General features: G+C 41.9%; 1 protein-coding gene across 1 annotated transcript; it reads left to right on the top strand.

Annotated features, from left to right (window-relative positions):
- Positions 1-411: 411 nt before the first annotated feature.
- VEGFD (vascular endothelial growth factor D) lies at positions 412-18,487 on the top strand (the record flags this gene model as incomplete). Its single annotated transcript, XM_079910324.1, has 7 exons — positions 412-438; positions 1,709-1,919; positions 6,288-6,478; positions 9,862-10,010; positions 11,170-11,270; positions 17,049-17,244; positions 17,825-18,487. 7 exons carry the CDS (start codon positions 412-414, stop codon positions 17,949-17,951), a joined length of 1,002 nt encoding a protein of 333 aa, XP_079766450.1. The 3' UTR covers positions 17,952-18,487.
- Positions 18,488-21,725: the final 3,238 nt, after the last annotated feature.

The raw sequence follows: 21,725 nt of genomic DNA, 5'->3' as shown, positions 1-21,725 counted from the left end.
GCTCTGTGGTGACCTAAATAGGAAGGAAATCCAAAAAAGAGGGAATATATGTACACGTATAGCTGATTCACTTTGCTGTACAGCAGAAACTAGCACAACACTGTAAAGCAACTATACTCCAATACAAATTTTAAAGGAAGAAAAAAAAAACCCACTCCCAAAACACTGCTAAATGATACAGATTTTAACTAAAGTTTTTGAGGGGCAGTGGAGGAGGATGTACATCACACCACCCAGTGTCCAGATGGAAGTCCCATTTGCGCATCTCCGTTTTCCCCCTCTGCCCCTCCCCCTGTCAGCTGACATTCACCTCTCGCTCCACCTTCCTGTCTCAGCACCGTCCTGCAGCTACACTGTTTCTTCCCTCTCTCCCTTCCCTCACCCCAGCTCTAAAAACAAAAAGTCCTCAGCATGCGTATGCAAACCACACAGCAGAACGTAAACTCAGTAACCACAGGCTCAGCAGGAGAAAATCCACGTCCCTAACCATAGACAGACTACATTATTGTCTCTCCAGCACATTCCAGGGAGGACTCAATTCCTTCTGTCCAGTATACATCTGCATCATTGGTTTTGACGATCACATAGTATTCATTGTATGCATATATCATTATGTAACCAAGTCCCTAATTTTGAACAATTCGACTGCATACTGAAAATCTTTTATCAGCCAAGTCTTTTTTTTCCTCATAAATCCATGGGTTGTATCAGTCAGTACAGTTCATGCAACTGTGTGGGAAGGAAGTTTTCAACATAAGCTCTAGAAGTGTATTTTTTCAGAAAAAAAAATCATGTGTTTGGAATAGTAAACAGGTTTAAAAAGGAAAAAAAAAGTTCAGAGGGTTAGAAGTCAGCAAATTCAGATTATCAGGTTCTTAAAATCTTTCCTTCTTGTGTGACTGTAGGCAGGGTCCCCAAGACTTTGTGGGTCAGTGTCCCAAATAACAGATGAAAACAATTGTCATTGGCTCCTGCACAAAGTAGTGTGATTTAAAAATCTATATTAGTTTCCTGTGGCTGCCATACTGAACTACCACAGACTTGATGGCGAAGACAACAGAAATTTATTCTCTCGCGGTTCTGGAATCCAGTTGCAAAATCAAGGTGTCAGCAGGGCCATCCTCCCTCCATCGGCTCTTGGAAAGAATCATTCCTTGAGTCTTCCAGCTTCTGGTGGCTTCAGGCGACCCCTGGCTTGTGGCTGCGTTACCTTAGTCTCTGCCTCTGGCTTCACAAATCCTTCTCCTCTGTGTCAGTGTCTTCCCTCGCCTGTCTTTTATAAGGATGCTTATCTTTGTATTTAAGGTCCACCCAGATAATCCAGGATGACCTCATCTCAGGATCCTTTTAACTTCATTACATCTACAAAGATCCTTTTCCGAAAAAAAAGTCATCTTTGCAGGTTCTGGGGGTTAGGACGTGGACATGTCATTTAAATGTCCACCATTCAACCCACTACGATACTGTCTTTAAGTGTTCTGAGAACCCAGGGGGAATAAGTCATTCCATCAATCATAAATGAACAGAATGTGAATGAAAACTACTAGATGTCATTTTTCCTAGGTACTGGTGTCCATTTGAATAATCTAGTTTCTTCTTAGCTCTACTTACATTTGTAAGTGTTAGCAATGAATATTATCAAGACAAACTAGAACTTGAGTAAGTTGCCTGTAAGCCAGTTTTTTTGTTTGTTTTGTTTCGCTTTAAGCGGGCATCCGGGTCAATGTTAGAACGATCTGAGCAGCAGATTAGGGCGGCTTCGGGTTTGGAGGAACTACTGCAGATCACCCACTTCGAGGACTGGAAGCTGTGGAGATGCCGACTGAAGCTCAAAAGTCTCACCAGCGCGGACTCTCGCTCAGCATCCCATCGGTCCACCAGGTTTGCGGCCACTTTCTATGACATTGAGACGCTAAAAGGTAGGTGTGTGCGTGCGGAGGCCAATTCTTCCTCTTTATCAGATAGTAACAAATGCGCCAACTTCTTGTAAAAGTTTGAGTAGGGCGGGCACGTGTCTGGGAGAAAAAAACAAGGGGGTCTTTGGTTTCATAGCTTCAGTGTTAGCGGAGAGTCCTGGTTTCCTGGGTTTACTCCACAGAGAAATATACCCAATATGATTTTGAGATCAAAAATTCAGCACCACATAACAGTTCCCAATATGGAAATATATTTAACTCAGAGATGTGAGGGCAAAAGGAACCCAGAAAGCCTGTTCTTAATAGAAAAAAAAATAATTGAGTTTACTTAAAAAATAAAACAACCTGGGTATTCATTAATAAGGAGCATTCTACGGCCGTACATACATGGATAAAAACCAATAGATTAGGTATAGCTTTTTTATGGCTTCAAAATTCTGTGATTTTTTTTAAAGTAAAAATGAAAAGTAGAATTTAAAAGCTGAGTTGGAATAATGCATATTGGTATTACTAGGAGAATAACGGAGGGGGAAATTCTCTAGACAAAAGAATCCAGACGCTGGAGTAGAAAAGAACATGATTTGAAATAAAGAGAATGACTCTTCCGTAGTAAGGTTTGGAGGATGTTTACAAGCAAACTATTGTCTGTATGTACTGTCCTATGATGAATGACATGCTTGCCAAATACAGTTGTGCGGCCTCCAATTAGGCATTTAACTTTTTTGATGATGTGTCAAAACAGCACAAGAAACCACCGTGGCATTGATGATTTAGCCTTTTAGATTTGATGAACATATGATTACCTGGTATCGGATTGTAGCTATTGCATAATTTAAATTGACTGCTCAGCCAAAATTATTCTTTTCTTTCTCTGTAGAGTTACCTTTATTTTCTTCCGTTTGTAAAAGGACGATATTGTTGGCTGCGGGGAAGGCTGTGCCTAGGTGGGATCGATACCTTAGCAGCACCAGAGTCCGGGAGTGAAGAGGATGCTTGGTGTGCGTCTGTATGACTGTGTCTAAATGAGTTGAGATGGTTGGAACCATGGCCTAGAACCCAATTTAGCCAGAGGTCTGAAGCTCTAGTTGTTTCTGTGTGGTGAATGAGCAAGGACTTCATGAAAGTAAAGGGATCAGACCTCATCTGGAGATTCAGGGCCTTAACCAGATTACGTGTTTGAAGGCCTGAGGCAAGCCTGGAGATGCTCTGTGAAGAAGGAGATAGAGAAGCATTACCATAAAACCAAGAGGAGGTGATTTTAAAAAGTCATTCATGTCGAAATTGACATTTTCTAAGAAGGAAACCATAAAAAGTTTTTAAAAATATTTTTAAAAAACATAAATAATATGGAATTTGCCAACTCTGAAATGTCTCTTGTTACGTGGGGGGGGGGGGGCGGAATCATCTAAAGTTACTTAGTGAGTTAGAAGCAGCAAATAATTAAATCGGTGTGGTATCCCAATTATAATTTGCTCTAACTCTCCCTCATGGATTTCAGGGTAATTCCCTGAGGAAGAACAGTCCTGCTGGGCAGTAGTAATGACAGTAGAGATACGAAACCTTTGCTCGGTGTCATTGGTCATAGTTCCACACAATGTTCTGACTTTGAAAACTTAGTTTTATAAAAAAGAAAATAGAAAGCAACATTTAAATAGCATTTTAAGCAAGGAATGTTTTTATAACTTGAGTACTTGTTTTTTCAAGGATTTATGATTAATAATAGTGAATTAAATAGTACCTAACTGGGTAATTTATCTCCCATGTTTACATCCTTCAGACTCTGTATATAAATATTCATAATCAGGCATTTTAAGCGGTTTCTTGGACTAGTAGATTTTATGATGAAAAAACAGAGTTTAGGTAAATTGTATAGTATATGCAGTGGTTTTCAGCCAGCCAAACGTATTTTGTGTTTTCAGTGATTGAAGAAAGCATCATATGAGGAAATCTGAGATTAATGGGCGGCAAAGGAAGAAGGCTGTGGAAAAGATGTTTTAAGAGAATAATTTAGAGACTAGCGTCAGATCTGCAACAATAATGTTTTATCTGTATCCTCCAGATAGAAGTTCTCTCTATCCCTTCTTGTAGAAACACGTTCACATATATGGGAATTCAGAATCTGGGCAGAGACCATTTACAAATTTTTGAAGATGGGGTAAAAATGGAGAAGAGTTTATCTATCACTGTGTAACACATTACCCCAAAACTTAGCTGCTTCAGACAACATTTTTTATCGCACAGTTTCGGTGGGTCAGAATTGCAGACATAGCCTCAATTGGTATCTCTCCTTCAGGGTCTCTCTGGAGGCTGCAGTCAAGGTGTCATCTTGGGTCACGGGCAGCATCCCAAGGTTCAGTTGGGGCCGAATGTGCCTCCAAGTTCACTCAGAGGTTGTTGGCAAGATTCAGTTCCAGACAGGCTGTTGGACTGAGGGTCCCAGCTTCACACTGGCGGTTAGGTAGAGGCCACCCTCAGTTCCCTGCCATGTGGGCCTTTCCAACATGATGGCTTGCTTCATCCAAGCCTGCAAGCTGAGAAGGCAAAAGAGTGCCAGCGAGAGTTGGTGATTGCCAGCAAGATGGAAATCAGTCTTTGTTAACCTAATCGTGGCAGTGCCACCCCATCGCTCTTGCTGTGTTCTCTTCATAACATTCGGGTCACTAGGTCCAGCCCACAAGCAGAGGAGGGGACTATACAGGGTGTGAACACCAGGAGGTGGGCGTGATGGAGGGTCAGATGAGAAGCTGCCAACCACTAAGGGTTTTCACCACTCCCCTCCACCCCAGTGTATAATCAACTCTACAATTCCATGACAAACTAAAAGAAAGTCTTTAAATATTGTCTTTATCATAATATTGAATCATTTCCCAAAAACGTCCATAGAAAGGCTATGCAGCATTAAGTATCATAGCATCAAAATCTAATTTAAAAAAATAACCTTTGAGAGAAAGGCGAGTATGTTTTACAAGAATGTATGTAATCTTTTTTGATTCCCCGAGGATTGTTTCTTTTTCCTGTTTCCCACAAATTAGCTAGAATGGCCAGAATATTGCTCCTTTCATCAAAATGAAGCAGCTTGGGCTTCCCTGGTGGCACAGTGGTTAGGAGTCCGCCTGCCAATGCAGGGGACATGGGTTTGAGCCCTGGTCCGGGAGGATCCCACGTGCCGCGGAGCAGCTAAGCCTGTGCGCCACAACTACTGAGCCTGCGCTCTAGAGCCCGTGAGCCACAACTACTGAGCCCGCGTGCCACAACTACTGAAGCCCGTGTGCCTAGAGCCCGAGCTCCGCAACAAGAGAGGCCAACATGGTGAGAGGCCCACGCACTGCAACTAAGAGCAGTCCCCGCTCAACGCAACTAGAGAAAGCCCGCACGCAGCAATGAAGACCCAATGCAGCCAGAAATAAATAAATTTATTTTTAAAAAAATGAACCAGCTTATTTCATCATTTGATAGAAACATCAGTATCAGGCATTTGCAAATAAGAACACTCTGACTTGAGGAACGATTAGCTCCACTTAAGTTTTTTTTTTTTTTTTTTTGCAGTACACGGGCATCTCACTGTTGTGGCCTCTCCCGTTGCAGAGCAAGGCTCCGGATGTGCAGGCTCGGCGGCCGTGGCTCACGGGCCCAGCCGCTCTGTGGCATGTGGGATCTTCCCGGACCGGGGCACGAACCCGTGTCCCCTGCATCGGCAGGCGGACTCATCACTGTGCCACCAGGGAAGCCCCCACTTAACTTTTCATTCATGTGTTTGCCGTATATAGTTAGTTAAGCAACCAATAGAAAGGTATTTCTTTTTTTTTAATTTTATTTTTTATTTTTTTGGCTGCACTGCACGGCTTGTGGGATCTTAAGTTCCCCGACCGGGGATTGAACCCGCACCCTCGGCAGTGAAAGCATGGAGCCCTAACCACTGGACCGCCAGGGAATTCCCGAAACATATTTCTTAATGGTGCAAAAACCTGCCCACACCTGGCTTCAAGGAGCAGAAATGCCATCCAGCTGTGTCCTGTAAATTGCTTAATAAATAATGCTTACATGTCATTGCTTTATGTGCCTCTATTTACTTCCTTACTAGCAGGCTTCTCCAGATGTACCCAGTGTAGTCATATCCAGAACGTGGTGTTCATCACCAACGGAAGGTAGAATTAGAGTCTACGAAGGGATCGTATAAATGGGAAGGAACGCAGATTTTGGTTGTAAATTTTCTGCAGACAATCCTTGGTTAAAGGACTGACCCCAAATACCCGTCTGGTGAAATCACCAAGCGCTGCACGTGTGAGAATGACGGTGTTGAGTGTAACCCTGGCACACGTGGGCATGTCAGGGCCCTTTGTTCCACTGGCCCAACGAGCTGCCTCTCCGCAGTTATAGATGAGGAATGGCAAAGGACGCAGTGCAGCCCTCGAGAGACGTGCGTGGAGGTGGCCGGCGAGCTGGGGAGAAGCACTGACACGTTCTTCAAGCCCCCCTGCGTGAACGTGTTCCGGTGTGGCGGCTGCTGCAATGAAGAGAGCCTCGTCTGTGTCAACAGCAGCACCTCGTACGTTTCCAAACAGGTATGAGGACATCAGCCCTCCCCGGAGCCCTGACGCTGATCGTGTCGACAGCTACAGCTCAGCTGATTGCCAAGCGCTGTCTCAATGCTTTATGTGTGTCATCTCATTGAACCCTGAGATAAGCTAAATGGGTAGCTTATCATCTTCCTTTATAGATGAGGAAATGGAGGCTCAAAGAGATAGCTTGTGGCAGAGCTGGGATTCAAATCCAGGTGACTCCAAAGCCTGGACCCTTGTCAGTTGCTGTCTCTCTGATGCTATAATGTCAAGGATCGGAAAATCATATGGAAGTTACTAGAACAGACGTTTAAAGGAACGAAGATAGCCACACTGACTTGTGTATTCGTTAGGTTCCGTGTTGTTCAAATGGAGTGATTGAGAAGAGTTCTGTGAAGGGTGGGGGAAGGAGAAAGGGCTGGTGAAGTACCCAGAGCTGGCAGAAAGGGAGAGCTGTTCCCACCCTTAGACTGAAGAGGCAAGAGGATGGAGCGGTTATGGGAACCGAGAGAGGAAATGGAGAAGCGGGCTGCAGGACTGGCTGGAGGAGGGGCAGCCCCTGCCAGCCCTTAGCCCGGCAAGCGGGTGGGGGGCAAGAGGGCCTATGGATGCATTCCATGGAGGTCAGCATCCTGGGATACAGCCCAGTGGGGAAGGAAGGAAAGAGGATGGCGTCTCCGGAGGCGCAAATGGAAAATACCTAGCACAAAAGACCTTTGAAAATAATCCTCCAGTTCCCATGAAAGAAATAATTCTTCCCTCTCCATCTTATAAAATTCCTTTTGCTCAGTAGATAAGTTTTTGATTCTGTCGCTACCATATTGTTGGGAAATGTAATAAACGTGGCATAGAAGAGCAGTAATAACAAACTTAGCAAAACATTAAAAAGCTGTAAGTCAAACTACATTCCTTTTGGTTCTGTGTCGCAAATTCCTCACGCATATCGGTATATTCATTTAATTGTCACATTTGCCTCTACAATCTAGCCTCATGATCGTGAAAAGAGGTAGCACAATAAAATTAGCCATGCACCGAATATACCCATGTTAGGTAATTATCTTAACTGGATGGAAAGAATGGAATCCTGATTTGTTTGATACTAGGTTAACTTATCCTTAATCTTCCCCCCTACTTAAAATATCCCTTAAACTGAAGAGTTTCTTTTTCTAAATTCTTTTAGAGAATCTTGGAACTTGTAAAAATTCTGACCTCTGCTGTTTGACAGTCAGGGGAAAAAATGACATAAGTATGGCTAAGCATCAACTGTGAGTGGAAACAAAGCTTGCATAACGTTAACGTAAGAGACTTTAGTTCATGACCGTGTTATACCCTAGAGTATAGCTGAAAAATTTCGCAAGAAGATGAAGTTCATGCAAAATAAACACTCCTAAAAACACCCGCTTACTTAGACTCATGGACGTGCCATTACATATAAAAAGGTCAGGCTCAACACAACTTTAATGGATTGCTTCCACTTAACAATGGATAATTGAGTATTTTGACTGCTGTCCTCAACAAATGAGTAGTTTTAAAGAATGTGCTTAAGTGTAAATGTACAGCAGTTTTTCTTTCCAAATATGCATATTTGAACATTGTAATAGTGGTTTTTCTTTTAAAGAAAAACTACCTCTCATCCCAAAGTTATGGACTGTTCAGTGAAATACATCTTAGAAACTAAGTGGATAAAATGAAGACTCTACGTAGTAAGGACTACATGGAATGCTGATTGAATGGCCAGAGCATTCAAATCAAGTTGAAATGCATCCATACATCAGAGAGCCTCTCTAGAAACAAAGTAACTGATATTCTCAGCAAGTAAATTTTACTTATGGAGATCCCATCTTGCTTCCTCTGGTCACAGCAATTTCATTGCAAAAAGTAATAAGGCATATTCTTAAGAATATCCCCTCTAGCTCTAGAGTAGACTGCCTGGGTTCAAATCCCCACTCTTCCGATCAATAGTTATATGGCCTTAGGCAAGTTATATAACCTCTCTGTACATCTGTTTCTTCCCCTGTAGAGTTGGAGGGGGGTAATTTAAAAAACCCTCCCTATTATGTTGTTACAAAGGTAAATGAATTAATATAAAAGTGTTTACAACAGGGGCTAGCATATAGAAACATGGAATGATATTCATGTTACCTCTCATTGTTTGGGCATGATGGTCTTGTATCAGTCAGTTATTACTATATAATGCTGCATAATAAACACCCTAAAACTTAGTGGCTTCAAACAACGATGGCTTTTTCTCATTCGTATATCTGAGATTCCTTTAGTTTAGAGTGGACTCAGTTGGGCTTGGTGGCAAGCTGCAGGTTGAGTCCTGGTCTGGTCCCTGTGTCTCGTATCCCTTAGACCAGCAAGCCTGCCAGCTCATGCTCTTCACATGGCTAGAGCAAATGCATGCACGCACAGTTCAAGTCTGTGCTTGTGTCATGTCTGCTAATGTCCTGTCAACCAAAGCAAGTCACATGGCCAAGTCCAAAGTCAAGGAACAGAAAACTGTATTCCTCCAATGGAGATGGCATGGGAAGAGATAAGTAAATAGTTTTGAACAGTAATCTGTTCACCATGGTTGCAAAGAAACTTCATAGCTATAATTTCATTTAATCCTTACAATTCACACTCAGACTTAAAGCAGGAGCAGGGAACATTTTACAAGGTTACCATTTTACAAGCGTTCTAGGGACACCAAAAATTTAAGAGATTTGACAGAACTTAAATACTTGATAAAGTTGGTTAAGGCCCTGGTCTTCTGACACCCAGCCCAGAATTCTTTCCTTCATGCCAGCCCTTAGCCTTATTAGTTCTGTTTTTTTTTTTAATTTTATTGAAGTATAGCTGATTTACAATGTTGTGTTAATTTCGGTTGTACAGCAAAGCGACTCAGTTATACACATATATATTCTTCTTCATATTCTTTTCCATTATGGTTTATTACAGGTCATTGAATATAGTTCCCTGTGCTCTACAGTAAGACCTTGTTGTTTATCCATCCTATATATAATAGTTTGCATATTAGCTCTATTCTTTTTTTTTAACATCTTTGTTGGAGTATAATTGCTTTACAGTGGTGTGTTAGTTTCTGCTTTATAACAAAGTGAATCAGTTATACATATACATATGTTCCCATATCTCTTCCCTCTTGCGTCTCCCTCCTCCCACCCTCCCTATCCCACCCCTCTAGGTGGTCACAAAGCACCGAGCTGATCTCCCTGTGCTATGCGGCTGCTTCCCACTAGCTATCTGTTTTATGTTTGGTAGTGTATTCTTAATGGACGACTTTGCTAATGTCATCACCGTAAGGGACAAAGGCAAAAATGCGGACTGTAGAAATTATTCTTATTTTTTTAAATATGTATTATAGTTCTCTTTCTCTGCTCTAGCTCTTTGAGATATCAGTACCTTTGACATCAGTACCTGAATTAGTGCCTGTTAAAGTTGCCAACCATACAGGTTGTAAGTGCTTGCCAACAGCTCCCCGCCATCCGTACTCGATTATTAGAAGATCCGTCCAGATCCCCGAAGAAGATCGGTAAGCATTTCTTACACTTCTTTATGCTTGTTCTTGCCTTGGCTAAAGCTGTGTGTGGAGCATAGTTCATTAATTACAGAGTCATCGCTCTCTCTTCAAGCTCTTTGTCTTTTAGGTTCTAACCCAGATCTACGGGTAATAACTGTTTGGCAAGTATATTTTTTATGAGGTGTTACATGTATATTGCAGTAGGATCAGAAAGTTCAGTGGTTTTGAACTCAGCATGTCAAGCTGTGGGCACGTTTGTTCTTAATATGCCTAGTCTGATGCAGCTGTAAAACTCTACTCCAGACTCAGATTTGGCATCTGTTCCCTCATTCCAGAACAAGCATTAGATAAAACCCATTTCAGGCTGTTTACATCTTTAAGTCCCGAAGTTAGGAGGGGGAAAGTAGGCTCCTGGAGTCACTGGGGAGCGGCACAACGGTGTGCATCTGATTCTGGTAGTTTTTTAAGCCTTCCTCTTAAGTTGACCAAATGGGAAATATTATTTTAAATGAAAAGTGACTTAAATTTAATTTGACTAGACATTTTGTGAGTATTTTGTGATTCTTTATGAGACAAATTATGACACCCTCAAGTGTTCTGAAATCAAAGGTAAGAATCATTGATTTGGGGGAAAAGAATTTACTACAGAGAAACAAAGGGCAAATCACAACTCTTGAATAAAAATACAGAGTAATTGAGTTGGATACTTAGATCTTGCACAAGTAAAGGAGTAAACGCACTGTGTGAGTGCCAAGTAGAAAAGAAAGCTCGTAATAAAGGAACATTTATCCTCAAGATTTTCCTGCTGTCCTGGCCAATGTTCTTATCTCCGTGTTACAGACATACTGCTCAGGAGCTATGTTAGAACACTATTCACTTGGGGTAAATAGGCTCTGTTGACAGCTAATTTACATAGTTTTTAACACCAATCCTCTTAAAAAGATTATACCTTTCCAAAATTACAGTTTGGTTTCCAAACGTTTCCACAGAGAATATTTGTAATTACAGAATTACTATCTAATAACATGCTGTTCATCAATATGAATTAAGCTCCTTAAAAATCTTCACTGTTCTCCACTCAGAAATGTATTCAACGTTTCTTAGAAACTGTTCCAAAGGTATGACTGCTCTCGAAAGCTTTAAAATCTGATTTATTGTTTTCTCCTCCTAGCTGTTCCCATTCCAAGAAACTCTGTCCTGTTGACATGCTCTGGGACAGCAACAAGTGTAAATGTGTTTTACAGGAGGAGAATCCACTCGCCGGCATGGAAGGTAATCATAGCAGTGGTGAAATGATAATAGTAATAATGATAATAACAACAATAGCAGCTAGTATTTACTGACCAAGCGATCTTGTAAGCCTTTTATATGTATCAACTCATTTAATCCTCCCAATAATCCTAATGTATGATTAGTATCCCTTTTTTTTTTTACAATTACAAAATGGACACACCAAAATGTCTAGTAACTTTCTAGACACACGGCTAAGAGTGATAGAAGCAGTGAGATTCCAGAGACCTCTGTGCTATAATTATATAGTAAGTCTACCAATGCATCATTCTGGTTTTTAATCTTAAAGACCCAAATGATTAGAGCATCCCAAAACATTGAATTTGAAAGGGGATGATAAACTTTAATGAAAGCCACTTCAGAATGAAACACGAGTCAACCACGTTTTACTAAGTTATTTATATAAAAAGTCCTACAGGAATGTAAGGTCATTTTGGACGTGTTGGTTTCTTTCAACTGTGTCATGGGAAAACATGCCAATAATTTGAAAAAAATGGGGAATAAGAGAAGAATTCTTCTGAAACGAGGGCAAAGTAAAGCAAAACACAGCTGTTGGGCTCAGGGGAGTTGGGAACCAGATGAGCTAGGCTCTCGTCACTGCACATAACTCACAATGCTCTGATTTTTGATTACGAACATCTGGCTGAAAGTGAATCCACTTTTTATTGACTTCTGAGAGAACTTGACGTGATTCCACTGTAAAGATAGTAAGGAATCATGCAATTTGAACCTTGCTTGTTTCCAACTATGATCTACAAGCAAGATTAGTAAGGATTAAGCTCTAAGGAATCTGTCCTAGAAACTGTAAATAACAAGCTACTCCCTGTGCTTCAGTCTCTCAGCTTCCAAGTGTTTTCATGAAAGCTCAGCCCAGGGTTTGAGGGAATCTTAAAGTTCATGTAGCTTAAATGCCCATGCAGATCTTTTTTAAAAATTGAAGTATAGTTGACTTACAATGTTTCAGGTATAGAGCAAAGTGGTTCAGTTTTATATATATATTCTTTTTCAGATTATTTTCCATTATAAGTTATTGAATATAGTTCCCTGTGCTATACAGTAAGTCCTTGTTGTTTATCTATTTTATATATAGTAGTGTGTTTATGTTAATCCGAAACTCCTAATTTATCCTCTCGCCCCTTTCCTTTTGGTAACCATAAGTTTGTTTTCTATGTCTGTGAGTCTGTTTCTGTTTTGTAAATAAGTTCATTTGTATGATTTTTTTAGATTCCACATATAAGTGATATCATGATATTTGTCTTTCTCTGACTTACTTCACTGAGTATGATAATCTCTGGGTCCATCCATGTTGCTGCAAATGGCATTCTTTCATTCTCTTTTATGACTGAGTAGTATTCCATTGTATACATGTGCCACATCTTCTTTATCCATTCCTCTGTTGATGGACATTTAGGTTGCTTCCATGTCTTGGCTATTGTAAGTAGTGCTAACATCGGGGTGCATGTACCTTTGCAAATTAGAGTTTTTGTCTTTTCTGGATATATGCCCAGGAGTGGGATTGCTGGGTCATACAGTAACTCTGTAAATGCCCATGCCAATCTTGAATGCCATGTACATCCTTCCCACCAAGTCTTCAGCCATCCCCTGCTAGAAGATGCATCAGTCATGGGGAAACTTGACAAACCCACTGAGGCAGCTCAGTTACGCTGGGCACACTCTTGTTGCTAATAAACTATATTGAACCTGAATCTGTCTCTCTCTCTGTCTAGAAGAGTGCTGTCCAGTGGAATTACAGTGAGAGTCACATATGCAACTTACATTTTATAGTACTCACATTAAAAAGGTTAAAAGAAACAGATGAAATTAATGTTAATGTTTTACTTAATCTAATATATAAAAAATACTCTCATTTCAACATGCAGGCAATATAAAATTTATCAAGGATATACCCTTCATTCTTTGTGCTGAGTCTTTGAAATCCAGTGTGTGTTTTACACTTAGAGCACGTCTCAATTCACACTTGCCATTTCATGCTCATTCGGGCCCGTAGCCAGCATGTTGGACAGCCCAGCTCTAGAGCATCAACTTGTTAGTTCAGCTTTACCCTATAGAACCATGTAAAACCAATCTGATTCTTTCTCCATGTGACCCATTTTTAAATGTGTTAGACAGTTATTGTGTGGAATCCAAAAAACGGCACAAATGAACTTATTTACAAAACAGAAATAGAGTCACAGATGTAGAAAACGAACTTACGGTTACCAAGGGGGAAGGGGGGGGAGGGATAAATTGGGAGATTGGGATTGGCATATACACAGTATTATACATAAAATAGATAACTGATAAGGACCTACTGTACAGCACAGGGAACTCTACTCAATACTCTGTAATGACCTATATGGAAAAAGAATCTAAAAAAGAGTAGATATAGGTATATGTATAACTGATTCACTTTGCTGTACACCTGAAACTAACACAACATTGTAAATCAACTATTCTCCAATAAAAATTTTTTTAAAAAGGAAGTTATCGTGGAAAGCTGTATACATAGAACTTAAAGGCTGTTCTAATCAAGCTTTTCCTGGTACACAGCTCCTGGGAGAGAGATTTGTACTTTGGAGGTTTACATGCAGGACTGCTTTCAAAGGTGAAGGGTCGGGGGCAGGACTGGGCAGAGGGAGAAGGTGAACCGTGTTGCAGTTGCTGAGACGCATTAGCCAAGCCTGTGGGGAGCTGAAACTGGGACAGCCCGTGGGGGGACGCCTCAAATTGAGGCAAAGGGGCTGGGTCCTATGGACTCGTCACTGGATGTGGGCTGCCTCAGAGAGGAGATATAACCTTGGGTGAGGCAGCTTCTTTCTGCTGAAGGTAATTCCTGGGGAGGGACTTAGCCGGCGCCCATGTGTGTTGAGGGCGGGAAGAGTAGTGGAGAAAGAGAGGAGTGCTCTGAGCCAGGGAAAAATGAGCGCTCAGAGCTGGAAGTGAAAGACCGCAGCGCGTCAGGCTGCTGGAAGACGGTCAGCATGGTGGGGACGTTACAGGAGGGGGCTGGGTAGATGTGAGAGAGGAAGCTGGGGAGGTTCACAGGGGACCCTTGTAAAGCGTGTCCCAGAGCTTGGACGTGATGCTAAACGCAAAAGGAAACCACTCAACTGGTTTAAGTGGACAGTGACAGCACCAGTTAGAATTTTAACAAAATCAACCGAGTGACAGTGTACAAGAGGATGGGTTGGCTTGGGGCAGGCAAGGAGGAAGGGGACCTTTTAGGAAGTTGTGGCAATGATGGAAGTGAGAGGCATGGGGTAGCCTGGATCACTTCTGATCACTTCTCATTTTCATCTCTTGCAACTCAGTTAATATGGGCCAAGTTCATGGTCACTTCTCCAGTGGCTTCATCAAACTGATGACATATATTGAGCTTACTGTTCACTAAATACTTTTTCTTCCCACACACGTGGCTATTAAGCCAGCTGCCTTTTCTATAATAACTTCTCTTCCCTGGATGAGCATATGTGAGTTAGTGAATCCAAGTCCAATTTAACTTCATCTTGTTAGATTCAGGCCATTGCTCTAAACTGTTTTAAAAAACAAACAAGAAAAGTAACAATACCAAAAAAAGAAAAAAAATTAGGGAGTCCTGATTCTGGATTTTAAATTCTTCAAGATACCCACAAATTCAAGAATTTACTTGGAAAAATTCCATCAGTTTATTGATTTAAAATGATAAATGGAACAAGGCTGAGGACCTAACACGTCGGTACCCCATCATCAACTTCCCTAGGATTGAAATTGATACACAATACATGGGGTATCACCCTTAGCTAGTTACCGCTTCACTCAGCTCTCCTACGTCCATTCTCTGTCACTTTCAACTTATCTATAAGGATCGAGGTCAGCCACTGCCAGCTACCTTGCTGAAGTTCAGCAAATACCCGGTAGACTGTGTTTCCCTAAACCACGGCTCTAAGAATGGAGTTGGGACAGCCTGAAGTGTTCTAAGTGAATCTCTACTGCCACCTAGTGATCCATGCAAATCTTTTAGGCGCTTCTGTCTAGTCTCGTCTTGCCCCAAAGTGACATCTGGCATCTGCATATGGCTTACAAAGCTTACCCTCTTCCTCTTCACACAATTCAGAATGGAGGATCCTCAGATCTAGCCTTTCAATACGCATTCCACAGGAGCCCTCAAAGATCATCAGTCACAGAGCAGTTAAGACTGTGAGATTGGATGACATGAGACTGCCATTTTGATATATCATTAAGGGCCAGATATTGGCAAGACCATATGCCTTAACCCAATGTCTTGGAATGCTAGATGGGATTCTTCAGAATCTCCATATATCGGCCTGCTTCAGGACCCTTTTATTACAACAGATAAACTCAGCAAATGTTTTTCAAGTGCCTATTTTATGCCAGAACGATGAGACCTGATCCCTATAACCTTTAGGAGTTTTTCATTAATAGAGGAAACAGAGAAATAAACAGACAAATGTAAGCAGTACCAGAAAGGACAGAATGGAAATATGCACAGGGTAGGGCACTTAACTAAATTTGAAGTTGGGAAAGGTATCGGGGGAAAGGATGACTAGCAAAGGGAACGACAAGGCGAAAAGCATGGGGTTGAGAGACCCTGACATATCACGAGAACTGAAAGTACTATAATTTGGTATAGAGGAACATAGGATACGTGAGAGAGAGACAGAAGATGAGTCTGGGAGGTTAATAGGGTCCAGCTCATGGAGGGTCTCTTATGTCTTGGTGGGGAAATTGACTCTTATTGGGGAAGAGAGAACCTTTTAAGGTAGTTAAAGCAGTAGAGCAGGGACTTCCCTGGTGGCGCAGTGCTTGAGAATCCGCCTGCCAATGCAGGGGACACGGGTTTGATTCCTGGTCCGGGAAGATCCTACATGACGCGGAGCAACTAAGCCCGTGCGCCACAACTACTGAGCCTGCGCTTTAGAGCCCACGAGCCACAACTACTGAGCCCTCATGCCTAGAGCCCGTGCTCCGCAGCAAGAGAAGCCACCACAATGAGAAGCCCGCCCACCACAACGAAGAGTAGCCCCCACTCACAGCAACTAGAGAAAGCCCGCGTGCAGCAACGAAAGACCCAACACAGCCAAAAATAAATAAATTAAAAAAAATAAAGCAGTAGAGTGACATGATTAGATTTGCATTTGATATTGTGGAGAATGGATTGAAAGGATAAAACTTGTGTTGAAGTGAATGAGTGCCATCTGCACAAAAAGTACAAGGTACTGACTTAATTGAGGCAGTGGCAGTGATGATACAAAAGAATAAATTCAGGGAGGCGGAACTGGGTGGACATGGTAATTAGATTCAACATGGCGGGTGAGTCAAGAGTGATGGTACCATTCACTAAGTGAGGCACACTGGGAGAGAAGCAGGTTTGGGGAAGAAACTCAACACTTAACTTTCCTCCGAGCCTTTCAAGAATGCTAAGGTGACATTGTCAAGTTCTTCCAAAGTTTCTGTCTCCTCTGTTTTTTGCAATGAATTTCAACTCGATGATCAGAATTGGACATGGGGTAGTAGTTATCCAGTTGTTTTGTATATTTTCTAGAAGAAATATCGGTCAGCTAAGTGTGTCAAAGACCTCTCAGACCCTCCTCTCTCAGCTGATCACGTTTTCCGACAGATGTCTGTGGAATCAAAGTTCATTGTCACTGCTGTATCCTTTATATTAGTATTATGATCTGCGGTGGGGAAATACATCACTGTTTCTACCCGTAGCCTGGAAGGTGTGAGGTGTATTTTTTGACCAACACTTTTTCCGTTTAGATCACGCTCATCTCCAGGAGCTGGCTCTCTGCGGTCCACACATGAAGTTTGATGAAGATCGTTGTGAGTGTGTCTGTAAAACGCCATGTCCCAGAGATCTCATCCAGCACCCAGAAAACTGCAGTTGCATTGAGTGCAGAGAAACTCTGGAGAGCTGCTGCCAGAAGCACAAGATATTTCACCCAGACACCTGCAGGTGAATGACTTTTGCACTTTTGCCTAAATTTGGCCCATTGACATTTAATGTAAATACCATTTAGATTTGGTGGGATTCCTTATTAAGCCAATTTTACTGTTCAGTGCCAAGCCCCCTTTTTGATAGTAAAACAGAGGTTTGGCAACTACGGAATAAGTATATAGAGTGATGATTGACTGTAAAATCCAGAAAATCCTGCCTACTGTTGTTGGCTTATGGATCTTAAGCAAAAACTAAAGTTGATGAAATTTCAACAATTATTATTTCAGATCAGCTGACTCTTTAGCTCAATCTCTCTCTCAGTATATATCCACATATGTTTGCTTTTTTTCTTTGAGGAAGGGGATGTCATTGGATTTATATAGCAAGAACTTCACTGATGAATAGAACGCTTAGAAGTTAGCAATTGTGCTTTAATAGATTTTGAAACCATGTGGGGTAACCATCAGGATTTTATATTGACATTGCAAATATGTATCTGGAAAATTTACTTTGAAAACGTAATCAAATCAGATCAGAGTTTTTCGTTGGAATTTAGTCCTTGATTCTGAATTCTCATGTTTATTTTCTTTTGTAACAGCTGTGAGGACAGATGCCCCTTTCACATGAGAACCTGTGCAAATGGAAAACCAGCATGTCCAAAGCATTGCCGCTTTCCAAAGGAGAGAAGGGCCGCCCATGGGCTCCACGATCGAGAAAATCCTTGATTCAGCCTTGATCCCCACCCAGTTCCCCATCCCTGTCGTTTTAAACAGCATGCTGCTTTGCCAAGTTGCTGTCACTGTTCCAGGTGTTAGAAAAAAAATCCGCGTTACATAGTACTATGGTGAATCCAGATGGACCTTCCATTAAACACCAGCTGAGGATCCCCTGGCTCTCTGACAGATGTCTTCTAACTGAAGGTGCTCTGCACACCAAGGAATGGAGAGTGAAAAAGGTTTGATCATCGTGGAATGACAGGTACCATGTGATTAATTACTCAGAGCAGATGAGGCAGTTCGCATAGTCTTCGAGTCCTTTGCTAATTGCAACTCTCTTGTGAATTATTCTGATTCTTTCTTATGCCGATTTTGATTTGTATGATCAGCACTGATTATCTGATTACTGTCCAGCTTGTAGTTTTGAGTTTACCAAACTACTGTCTGTTGTTTCATATTTAAGTGTATTTAAAGAAAATAAACACATCATTCAAGCCAGAGAATTTCGTGTGTTATTGACTATGCTACCGCTCTAAATTTTATGCTAAATAAAAAAATATTTTACAGAGAGAAAGGAATTCAGAAGTGCGAGGTGTGGGAGAGACATGAACACAAGAAAACTAGACTCCACTTTTGGGAAACCGAAAGAATAGGTCTCAGAAGGTTTAAGGTTCTAAACGAGGTTAAATAAATGTGACCCCCAAATCAGCTGGACATCAGTCTTTCCTTTGAGATTCAGTTGACCTTGACTTGACCCCCAGTTGAACTTGACTTGATGGAGGAGAGCCCACTGGTGCCCCTGACATCTTTGCGGCTGTATATTTCTTCCGGCCACCTCCAGCTCCACGTTTCTGCGCTTATTCAACTATCAGTCTCATTCACATCTCAGTTCTCAGGGCCTCATGATTCATCTCTCTTTTCCACAGCTACCCAGGAAGGGAGCACAAGCCTTTTTCCTTTGCTTTTTTGCTCAAATACTCCCACACATAACTTGTTGATGGTGTAGATTTACTGAAAAGTTTGGTAAAACAGGGAATTTAGCAGCTCTAGCGGAACGAAGTTACTTAGCAAATAACTTAAAAATTGATGCTCTCCCAAGCATCTTGCATAGATAGGTAGGTAGGTAGGTAGGTAGGTAGGTAGATAGATGATAGATACACACATAATCTATTACATTTATTGCACACTTTTGTAAATAGTTATGTTCACGTTATCTCCCCACTACTCTGTGACCTCTTTGCGATTGGAACTGTGTCCTGATCAAACTTGTGTAACCCAAGTTTCTCAGGCCAGACCATCTGGAGCAGTACAATAATAAGGAGATAAAGAATGATAAACATAGCAAAAAACTGTATTGTTTCTCCTAGAGCCGAGTGGTAGAATGGTTGGATCCTGTCCCAAATCCCTGCCCTTCCTCTCTCAGGGTTCCTAAGCAGTTCCCAGGTTCTCCCGTCCTTTGCTGAAGTTCTCTCGGAGGCTGTGGCTCTGGGCCCTCTGCTTCCTTCCTTCCTTCCTTGCCTTAGCTCTCAGCCCCTACCCTGGGGACACAGCTGATCTTGACCTTGCCTGGGACCAGTCCCCACAGTGCAGCCATTACCATGGCCTCATCATTTACTGGTGTTGGCCCAGTCACTCCTGTCCTGTCACTGTCCCTTTTGTCCTCACTTTATGACCTTTATGTCAATGGGCCTTCTTTCTTCTAGTTGTACTGTTTGATTCTCAGGCTTCTGAAAGGGCTCACAGGTAACTTAGTTTCTTAAATGTATTAGCATTCAGCTTCTCGCTCTGTCCCTTCATTCAGTTTCTACCACTCTCTCCTCCTCAATAGTATTTGGTTAAATTCCCTTGAGAGCTGGGGCAGCAGACGGTCCAAGGGACACTGCTCAATTAGAGTCACTTTGCTCATCTTGATTGGTTAAAAAGAGAGGTCGAATCCCAGACAAGGAGAAAAGAGTTGAGTTGAAGGACAGGCTCTGCCACTTAATTGCATTATGAGGCCAAGCCACCTCATGGTGCCTTCCCTTCCTCTCCTGCTAAAGGCATGAATGATAATCTCATCTCCCTGTATCTCAGAGTTGTTAATTTCACTCCATAAATGAAAACAATTTGAAAAATACAATGTACTTTACATATTAAAGGGATTATCCGCCAAAAGAGAAGCATGACTGTGAGCAAAATTCTTGGCTTATACTGGATTCCTGGATCTGCCCTAAAACCAACTCAAACCACATTTTGGTTAGTGGCTCTGGCTTCCCAATTGCCATTTAGATGGAGATGTTATAGGGAACTCTGGACAAAACTATACGAGATCCGGCTTTCCACTTCCAAAACCTGGCCCCCTGTTTTCTCCCCAACCATCTCCAAGCACCAGGAGACTTGGACTTGGATTCCCTGAGGCTAGGTCTCGGCTGGGATGGAGCGGGTCCTTAGGGTGGAGGTGGCGGAACTGGCCTATTGCCTTGTTAGAGTTCACTGGTCATCGTACAGGAATATTTGTCATACTAATAGCTTTGGAACGTGAGCTGCAATTTTTCAACCCACAAAATTGTGTTGCAAAATAAAAATATGTGAGAAAGCCCCGAGAGCTTAAAGCAAACACGATAAATGCCAGCGATGCATGATGTCCCTGATTATCTAAGCCACAAGGCCAGAAAATGCATTAATAGGACAGCACAGATCATAAATCTGTGACTACAGCAGCGTGGTGGGAGACCCTTTGGAGGTGGAAACAGATTGGATGGTATAATGGTCAGAGTTGGATGAGATTAAAATACTGCCTGAGATACTTGATAAAGGAGATGACACAAATAATCCATTTTAAGGCTTTTAAGGAAAGGAAGAGTTGGGTGAAAATTGTGAGCTTAATGGATTTGGTCATTTGCTCAACAAGAGCTGGACTTCGTCTCATTTACTCATAATCCTCAGAGTGGGAACAATGTCTTGGCATGTAGTGGGTGCCTAATAAATAATTATTTAGTTAATAGTGAAGTATTGATTCTGTGACCAGTGAATGGGAACTCATCTGCCACTGGAATGCCCAAGATGAACTCTTATTCTCCAGGGCTTCTCTCCAGGTGGCTTTTCATCATTCAGTATCTTGCCTGAGTTTCTTCACAGCATAGCCACTGGCTTTCAAGAGGAGAGCTTCCAACAGGACATGCTTCAGTGCATAAGCACATATTAAGCTTCTGCTGTATCTCATTTACTGATGTCCCATTGGCCAAGTGAGTCATGTGGCCAAGCCTAGAGTTGATGTGGGAAGGGATTAGACAACGGTGTGAACATAGGAAAATGGTTCATTGAAGGCCACCATGTAACAGTCTCCCACAGGGTTGGTTCCTGTCTCTAGCCACACATGGAGACCTTTTAGTCTCTATTGTTTTACAAGAGCTGAACCCTCGTCAGTGTCTTCCTGCTTCCACATACAGAGTACAGGACCTGTGTGGCTTGGTTCTGATCACCGTTTTGCACTTTGGTTCTGTTTCTGATACATGGAAATATTTAGGATCTTAATCACAGCTATAACATGAATTTTCTCATTTATGTCTCTTGTTTTTCTTTTTGAAGCACAATGAGAAGAGAGGAATCTCAAAATATTAAATGAAAATGTCATCTTGGCTGGAAGTCTGGCTCAGCATCAAATCCATTTTCCATAGTAAGATCCTCTATCAGTTTTCTCCAACCTTCCCTGGAAATACCGCCCTTCTCCTATCTGAACCCTTCCCCTTCTCTCCCGCTGTGAAATTGCACAACAGCATTCACTGGACAGTCAGCATCTGTCTC

This window comes from Stenella coeruleoalba (assembly GCF_951394435.1).
Source record: "Stenella coeruleoalba genome assembly, chromosome: X".
NCBI classification, from domain to species: Eukaryota; Metazoa; Chordata; class Mammalia; order Artiodactyla; family Delphinidae; genus Stenella; species Stenella coeruleoalba.
The sequence above is the reverse complement of the archived record's forward strand: the minus strand, read 5'-3'. Positions and strand labels throughout refer to the sequence as shown.